General features: G+C 41.1%; 1 protein-coding gene across 1 annotated transcript in view; it reads right to left on the bottom strand.

The window, feature by feature from the left end:
* si:dkey-178e17.1 (tricarboxylate transport protein B, mitochondrial) overlaps window positions 1-9,441 on the bottom strand; it is an 18,609-nt gene extending 9,168 nt beyond the window's left edge. Inside the window, exon 1 of the mRNA XM_051423630.1 lies at window positions 8,667-9,441. Coding sequence (XP_051279590.1) covers window positions 8,667-8,778 — 112 coding nt within the window. The 5' untranslated portion in view covers window positions 8,779-9,441. The remainder of the gene's footprint in view (window positions 1-8,666) is intronic.
* Window positions 9,442-9,607: the final 166 nt, after the last annotated feature.

Raw genomic sequence — 9,607 nt, 5'->3', positions numbered from 1 at the left:
CACACACACACACACACACACACACACACACACACACACACACACACACACACAATGAGGTTACAGAGAAACATGCAGATGTGCCCTGCAACAAAAGAGAAAGAAGAAATTCCCAATCTAAAATAATTCTTGTGGGTAATTATGAGGAACATTTTACTGAACATGATGTGTATTTGTGCCAAGTCAGGAAACCTGAAGCTATTTACCACAAGACCACAATGAACCAAACAATGGGAAGTAGAAAACTGAAATGACTGGCCTTTTGCTTTCACATGAAAAGTCTAAATCTGGCTCACAGAGAAATGGTTTCAACAGGAAGTGGTTGTGATTTTCTTTTTCTGAGAATTACCAGTTGTGATCAAATGTTAATATTTGCAAGGGAGAATAACTTGAGGAGCTTTTATAAAGAAAAATACTTCCCATGCGCTACCTAGAATGTAAGAAATGTCCATCTTAAAGACCCGATGTTGAATATTCCTGTGTTTATATCATCCTTCAAATTATTCACATTATTTATATGTAGAAAATTTTGACTATGTGCTGCTTTGATCCCATTGTTTCTCAGTGTTAGATCTGTGGGGCATTCACTGTCACCTGTGATACTATCACTACATGTTCAGTCAATTATTGAGGACTTATATCTAATTTTCTTAAAACTTCAACAAGTTCAACTAGTTTCAATATTTTTATACAACTGTCATTTTCATTATACATGAATATAATATAAATGATTGTTTCAAGATAATGAGTAATTTCTAGAAAATTCCGGACACTGGCAGAATTTCCCTTGTTTTAATAAAATTAAGTCTTGAATGTTGAATATGAGACTGTCTCTTAGTACTGCCATGGTTTATTTTTCTCTGTGTATTCTGGCTTGTTTCCACACGGCCCCAGCGAAGCAATGTTTCACCTACAAACATGCATACGTGTTATTTAGCTCTGCCACTCCTCACATGCTGCCAACATGACCTTTATCACGGTGGAACCTAGAAGCAGAGCCTCTACTTAAGATAAAAGCATATATTTAACCCAGGGCACACATTTTAGGACTATAAGTAGAGAGCATCGCAAGGCAAACTAAATACCCTAAAAAGCCTCTGACTCATCTCTTTATCTACATCTCCTCTTCTGTGAGTGGGCTAATTTAATAAGGTAAATCAATACAGGAAAATGGCTTTTACTTAAGGCTGCACATTTATCAAATGTACTCATTTATTGTGTCTTCATATGACTACTGCGAAAAATTGTGATTCACATCAAGTAAAATCATTTCTGAAAATTATATTTTATTTTGGTCTACCGAAACCTTATAGAGCCATTTATTTAACTCAATGTGATTCATAATTTAGATCTCGTCCCTTGTGATTTCCAGTATTTCGGTTAATATCAGCACATCAGCATTGATATAAACCTGTGCTGACTGATTATCTGCATGCCATTCCTCATTGATCATACCTGAATTCACAGAATCAGCACAATCCATAAAACCTGAGAGCAGCATTAAGTACACACACACACACACACACACACACACACACACACACACACACACACACACACACACACACACAAACACACACACACACACACACACACACACACACACACACACACACCAGGCCAGTGGTCTGTAATTCTTCTAATCCTCGTAGAGTGGTTCGCAAATGTTAGCCAGCTGAGAAATTACAGAAATCACATGAGCTTTATAACGCTCCATTTCAGCCGTCCTGATCCGGGATCAGTGGGTCAGTGTGTCTTGGAGAAGAAGAAACAATAAACCTCATTCTTCTGTTTTCAGCCAAGACAGTACTGCACGTGAAACCCAACCAGCGGCAACTCAGCAACACACACACACACACACACACACACACACACACACACACACACACACACACACAGCACACACAGCACACATGATCAATCCTAATCAGACACACAGCGCCCATGGAGGAGAAGCAGTTTGTTTGACTTCTACTCCATTTTGCAGCCTACATCCAAAACACACACATATTTTACACACATATTTAAAAATGACACCCTAAATGACTCCCGTGTAGCTGTCAAACGTGGGATACATGAGAAAAATGGCCATTAATCTTGATCTTCACAGGCTCGCTCGCCTTTCCTGTTGGTAATTTTTCTCTCAGCAGCACCTTCCTTCCTCTCTCCTCATCCCCTGGCCACTCTTCTCCACACTGTGTCATAAAATCAATGCATCCACATAGATCTTTGACACTTACTTTTACACGAAAAGAAATGGAAATGGCAGTGGTGTGATATCCCAACCCCAAAAGCAATGAAACAATGTTTAATAAATTTAATAAATTTGACGCAGACAATGATGTACTGTTTAAAGGTAACACTGTGTTCAGGCAATGAAAATGTATATATTAATCAGCATACTTAAGACTTCACATCTTGGGGCTGTTGAACCTGGATTTGTTCCCATTCAGCCACAAGAGTGACCACTGATGGCCACTGATGGTCACTGATGTTGGGCGATAAGGCCTGGTTCACAGTCGGATTGACTCCAAAGCTGTTTGATGGTGTAGGTACAGAGCTCTAATAAAGTTTTTACCAACTTTCGTGGCAATGCATCCAAGAATTGCTGAGACATTTCACAAAAAAACTAAAATGTCAACCTGCCGTTGGGACTAGTGGAAAAATTAAAGGATTGCCAGAGTAAGCCGGACCATCCTCTGGGGACCACAAATGTCTGCATGTTTCACTGCAATCTATCTAATAGTAGATATATTTCAGACTAGACAAAAGTGAAGAACAACTACAGAAGTATATTGCTGCCACCCCATGAAGCTGTTATGATATAGCACTATTTATATTGTTATAATGACACATTATTGTTAAATGTTTTACATCCTAACAAGGTTTCTTGTTATAATGTGATACTGATCCGTTGTTCTTTTTCTGTCATGGCAGCAGTACATTGCAACAATAGACCGACATTGCCACCTTCGCCACAGTCAAAAACTCCCAGATATTCAGTTTACTGTCACATAAGACAAAGAAAAGCTGCAAATCCTCACAAATGAGCAGCTCGAACTAGGTAGTGTAAACATTACTTAAACAAGTAGTGGTTGGTCGATATCAATTAATCAGTAATAATTTCAGCTCCACATATTTTTGAACATATTGTGTATATTTCAACACATACACAGAAACGAAGTCATGATGCACACAAACAGAAATCCACAGCACAGAGCAGCACAGAGGAAGCCAGGTGAGCAGGCAGACAGCCAGCTGACAGGGAGGAACAGTCTCTGTTCTGCCTGTTTCAGTGACTCTAATGAGCATCAAACACATCTGGTCTACTGAGAAACGTATTTCTTCTTAGGAAGAACTGACAGTCCGGCTTGGTCTCTGATCGTGGCAGCTTCTAAACATATTTGAAGCTCCATTTCCTTCAAAATAAACATTTTTGAGTAGGTGTGGATTTTTTAAAGTACTCTTGCAGTAAAACCTAAAACTAAGATTCGTTTTAATTCCATTTTCGACTAAGCTCAGTTCAGACAAACTCGCCGAAAACAGTCAATAAAGCGTATCGACGTGTGTGTTTGTGCACCGACCAGCAAATTAATAAGCAAGTTTTGCGGCAGAATCAATCTATTATTCATCCAGATGTTCCTTATTTAGATTATTATCGCTCACTTTAAATTCTCTGGAGTGAAAGGGTACGATGTTATTGTGTCCATACCTCTAGTCCAAATGGAGAACATAGCCAGAGGACTGATGCACTTCAAACAGTTCTCTTATTAATAGAGCTGTAATATTTCTGTTTGCCTCACACAAAACATGAAAAGAATTATTCATCTGACGTCTGGCCTTTTAGGCTTCCTAAGTCCTGAGCAACACTCCCTAATGCTATACTGATGCTTAATTACAGGAAGGATGTTGATTAATTTTACATGGGAACTGTTACAACCCTGCAGCATGCAGATTGTACACTGATTTATATGAACAGGACAACTACGCACAGGTTGTCGTTACTGAGTGTACAGCTGTAGACAAGGCTGCCAGGCAGGCTGTTTTAAATTTACATACATAAACATTACATTACTTACATAATTTGTTGACTGATCATAGCATCATTGGTTAAAGTCCATTTTAAGTATCAAAGTCAACTTGCAGACGTTTTAAATGAGCTTGTAACCCATGTTATTACATCTTCATGCAGTTATGAGCACTTGAAAACTCTTCTTTTTTTGGTGCATTCAAGGAAGCTCTGACATCTAAGATTCAATCTCTATTAAGCACTAATCTGTATTGTTATGGTAAATGGACCTGTACTTGTATAGCGCCTTTTACATAACGTGCCACATTCACCCTTTCACACACATTCACATAGCGATGGCAGAGTCCATCGAACAGAAACTAACATTCATACACATTCACACACTGATGCACGGCATCGGGAGCAATTTGGGGTTCAGTATCTTGCTCAAGGAAACTTCGACATGTGGCACCAGGAGCTGGGGATCGAACCCACAACCTTCCGATTAAGGAACAACCAGCTCTGCCTCTGAGCCACAGCCTCAGTAGAAATGTCTACTTCCCCTCTCCTGAGTGTTTTAGCATCTTTCCACTCATTACTTTGGTTTTAACAACTTTACTGTTTAGGATAAGTTTCACTGCTTTCTTCAGCAGATTTTCCAGATGCAGAAGGCAGCTGTGAAAAAGCTCTAATAACCATCCCGGCACCAAACGGCAGACAGACAGACAAAAGCAAGCTAGCAGCTGGTGGTATTTCATATTAAGAAGCTGATTGAGACCAACCATCTTTCAAGTCTAAGATATAATGTTGTTGAGCCCAACAAGGTAATTACTTGAAAATGAATTACCCTGCTGTTATTATATAACTATGACAATAAATTATAGCAACTACATGTTCACTCTGCAAGGTCTCCACAATATTGTAATTAATTACAACCAGTGGCTGACTGGAAGGCAGGAAATCAATCTCAAACGTAAGGTTTAAGAAAGGAAATAGCATATATGATTTCTAATTAATGAGAATTAATAATGTATTTAAATAACTGCACTAATTTCTGTTTGCGTGTCCGTGGCTGCACTATACCAACATCTAGCTGACAAGCTATTACAGAGGGGGTGGCTAGGAGGTGGACAGAGGAGAGCACTGTGATTTATGATCTCGCCCCCCAGTACTCGGGGTCTGCGAGCAGTGGGGAGGGAGGTGACTGTGTGCGTCACCTGTGATGCGAGGAAACAGGGAGTAAGCGTACAGTTTGACGAGCCCTCTGAGCCTGAGAGGAGACAGCCACTCAGAAAACCTAACTGGCTGCCCTGAGGCTGGAGAAAGAGAGAGAGAGAGAGAGAGCGAGAGGAGACGGAGGAGAGGAAAAGAGCAGGAAAAGTGACATAAAAACAGTCTCTGTCTCAGTGGAAATTCCAATCTATCATAAAATCAAGATTTAAAAAAGGAACTTTCTCTCTCTGTCCATCCCGCCTGCTTCTCAGACTCTGCTCAGACGGGTTATAAATGAAAACCACAACGATGTATGAATGCACAACAGCCAGCATTTCAGGACCAGAGACCCATTTAGACCAGTCTCTCCCTCAGGCCTCACACAGAAAAACGCTCCCTCCTTCCGTGTCTCCACTTCAGTCACCACCAGTGGCTGTGGAGAGAAGACTTGAACTAGCCAATGGGAGCAGAAAGAGCTCACAGACCTCTAAAAGCTTTGGACCTCCTCCTCAACCACTGGGCTCTCTAATCCATTAAGCTTTGACCTTCTACTTCTTGCTTTGTCTACTTTCAACCTTCGGGGCATGTGCGACTCGCTCTCTCCACGTACACGTACTGCTAACCATAACAGATAAATCTAAAGTAGCATTAGCATGTCACACTGGGAGAGGTATCAGCTGGATTCATGAATTGCCGTAGCTGAGTGAGAAGGATTTTCATCCTGACAATGTAAACTATCAGCTGTGGTTTTGATGGATAATATCTCAGGTCAGACTCAAATGACTCGCTGAGTCATCCCAGTGTTGCTCTGAATGTGTACTGTCATCACACTACACACACTGATGCACACTTTCCTTTCCAAAACCTTTGACAGCGACAAATCAATGGGGTTTTTTTGACAGTGAGGCCAGGAGGAGTCAGAAGCTGCACAGAGTTAGGACAGAGAGAATGCAATCATGCTGCTGTTGCAAAACTGGACAGACAGGCTTGAGACGAACTGAACGACACAGCGAGAGGAAGAGGGAGCAACACTGGGCCATATCCAGTCAATCAGGCTGCACGGGACTGATGGGGGGAGGGGGAGGTCTCACCAGTTCCATTTCTCAGTGGCTGACAGGGCAACGTGTGTCAAGAGAGGATATCTTTTCTCCTCTTCTCACTCCTCCTGCCACAAAATCATTAACTCTACAGTTGTTTTTGAAATAGATGCACTCTTTTGTGGTGAATAGTCTCTTCATACAGAAGTGAATAACAAAGCGATGTCAGTGTGATCCTTATGTTAGAATTTAAACTGGAAAAATATGTATCATATGAAAATATGACTTACATACAGGTTATTTGTGACTTCAGGGTTAGAAACACCAAAATCCCCAAACACAGGTAGATAAACAGGCTTATAGAGCATCTGTAAACTCTGTAATGTCAACTGTCCAGGAGACATCACATTTTGTTTGAATTAAAGAATACAGAATGATAGAAAAGTGCTCTTTAAACCACCGAGCAATGTTTAAATTAATGTTATTATGTAAATGTGTTTTTTATCTCATTCCTGGATGATATATGTTGCCTGTGCTCCACGCCATGGTCTAATGTGAATCTAAATCTGTACTGAAAGGGGCAGTGTTGATGTATATAAACCTTCTATTAATTACCATACCAGCTTCAAAATATGTAAACAGTGTAAATACTCAGATGAGTCCACAAGCATGTATGCAGTTTGGAGCTGAAATAATTAGTAATTTTTCCAGCAAAAATATCCCATATTTGCTGGTTACAGCTTCTCATATGTGAGTATTTTATGTTTTTCATATATTTGATAATGAACTTTGGGGGTTTGAAGTATTGGTCAGGTAAAAACAAGCAATTAGAAGACGTCGCATCATAAATATTATTCTTAAATAATCAGTAAAATAACTGAAATAATAATTAGTTTGTTTTTAAATCCTCAATCAAAAGGAATACATTCCAAACGATAAAATATTCAGCATGAAACAGTCGCCAGAGAACAAGGCTGAAATCAGCAGAGTGCTGCCAAATATCAGCACGTAGCTTTAATACAGGAGCATCTCTGAGAGGCTCTTCATCAGCTGGAGCTGCTGCACCCTGATCATCAACACAGAGGTCGAGGGGGATGGGGGGGGCAGAGCAGCAGGGGAGGAGGACAGTTTCTGAACCTCAGCGGGGAAAAACTGATGAATCAAAGAGATGGCTAAAACAAGCATGACTGAAGTAGTGCAGAAGCATCAATCAATTAATTTGTTAAAATGTTGACGATTGATTAACCATTTTATTCATTTGTCAAGCAAAATGGTTACAGCTTCAGGGCAAATATTTTTCCCTCCCTGTTTCAGACTGACATAATAAATCATTTTGTAGGTTCGGTGGTTGCTGATCACACTAAGACAATATATTGGCTCTGGTTATTTATTGATATATGGTGAGAATATATCAATATTTCTAACCCATTTTTCTAAATGTAATTAACATTGATCAACGTTTACAGTTACAGTAGGAGAATAAAGCATTGTGGTGGTTACAGTAGAAGAGAGAAGAACCACAAACTGACAGAACAACATTTAAGTTTAGGAAAACAACTTCACCACAAACTCTATAAGCGATTCAGAAACTATCCTAACATATCATGACCTTCATCAGCAGATGGATTTTGCCCACTTTTGGACGAGAAGTCCTTCAAGTGCTCAGAAAAAAAATGGAAATTCAGATATCTACAATTCCATGACAACTGAGCAAAAATCATCTGCTGAGGGTCACCTGACATGATCTTCCAAAAGCTCAACACTGAAAATTAATTCTTCTCCTCTCTGACCACAAGAGCACACCTGAGTCACACTGCTGCATGCGCCAATCCGCTCTAATAGCATTATGTGAGCTGCACTAGAGGTGATGTTTAGATTAGATAAAATTACATCAGCATTACAGCTAAGATCTGACCATGACAGGACAGGGGGAGAGAGGAAGAAAATTTCTCCCAAGGCCATTTTTCTTTTTACAACAGCTTCAAGGGTCACAGGGTCAGGGTGGCTTGAGGGCAAGATGCAGCAGTTGGTGGAAAATGTAGTAACACCAGTTGCAAAATAACTCGTTTTACTGCAGCTCTCTCACACACTTTTCTCTGTGCAGCTCCAATAACTTCAAGCCTTCAGCTCTATGAAGTGAAACGTGTCATTTAACAGAAAAACGCCCTGTTTGTTATAGTGTGTAATCCTGTTTGCAGTGGTCTCTCTGCTATTTACTTTTAGTCTTTCCAGGTTTTTTTTCTTTTTACACGTATTTCGCTCCGCTGCGCACCACAAACAAGAAGATTAGGCTCCACAATGTATCTGAAATGTATGAAATGCTGTTTTATTCCGCCGTGACTTCAACGAAACTCCCGCAACCAGTGACATTTTGTCTGACTGTTTACTTTTCTGTATGATGAACTTACCTGCCAGAATCGCCTTTCCCGGGTGAGTTAATCTCGGTTTGCCCGCGGGCGCCGCCGCCGCCAGACAGCGCGGTCTGGGAAAAGGGCTGATAAATGTGCCTTTATCCTGCATAGCTACTGGAAAATACACTGTAAATCTATAAACAACAACAACAACAAAAAAAAGCTTAAAGTCTAATGAGGTTTATCTTCAAGTAGGTAGCTTGCAAATCTTCTTGTCAAGTATCCTGGAGCGCGCAACACATGGACGGTCGCTGTCTGGTGCGCCTTCCTGGATGCAGGTGATCTCAGATGCGTCCGGAGACTCCAGCGGGTCCTCTCTATTGACAGTGGGCGGATCCTGGGACTGTCAAGGAAGTTGGGATGTTTTATATCCCATATCTGTTATTTGTAGCCATGGTAACGCCGTATCGCGACAGCAGCACGTAAGAGGAGCAAAAAAAAAAACAACAACCCGGAAGCTGGGAGGGGCGGACAGACAGAGAGTTGCGTCCGTATCCTGCTGCTGCGCTGAACTTGGAAATTTCTCCCGATCCACCACCGAGACGGTTGTTTGACGGAGTCCAGTGGGTGACACTCTCGGTGCTTGTATGACCGCAGGGTGACAACAGATCTCTTGTTCCACAGAAGAAGGGCGGGGCGCAGCCTCTCTGTCTCCATTACCATATGAATCCAGGATCCGCCGGGAAGAATAAAAATAGGATTCCCCTATTATTTAATCTTTTACGACCAAAACCGTACGCACTTCCCCAGCAGCAGGCAGTTATCGGCCCTAACAACCCCTAACCACACCCTCTCCAAACAAAGAGGCTGCAGCTCTCACAGAAACCATCCATCAGGTCTTGGGTGCTTGGTTACCAAAATGTCAGTCTGGGTCAAGCAAGTGATGTAGGCCTAAATAAGGGTGCAGTAACATAAACCATGTTCACAGCCATAAAACT

Source organism: Dicentrarchus labrax, unplaced genomic scaffold (genome assembly GCF_905237075.1).
Source record: "Dicentrarchus labrax unplaced genomic scaffold, dlabrax2021, whole genome shotgun sequence".
NCBI lineage: Eukaryota > Metazoa > Chordata > Actinopteri > Moronidae > Dicentrarchus > Dicentrarchus labrax.
This window is presented reverse-complemented; position numbering and strand designations above follow the sequence as displayed.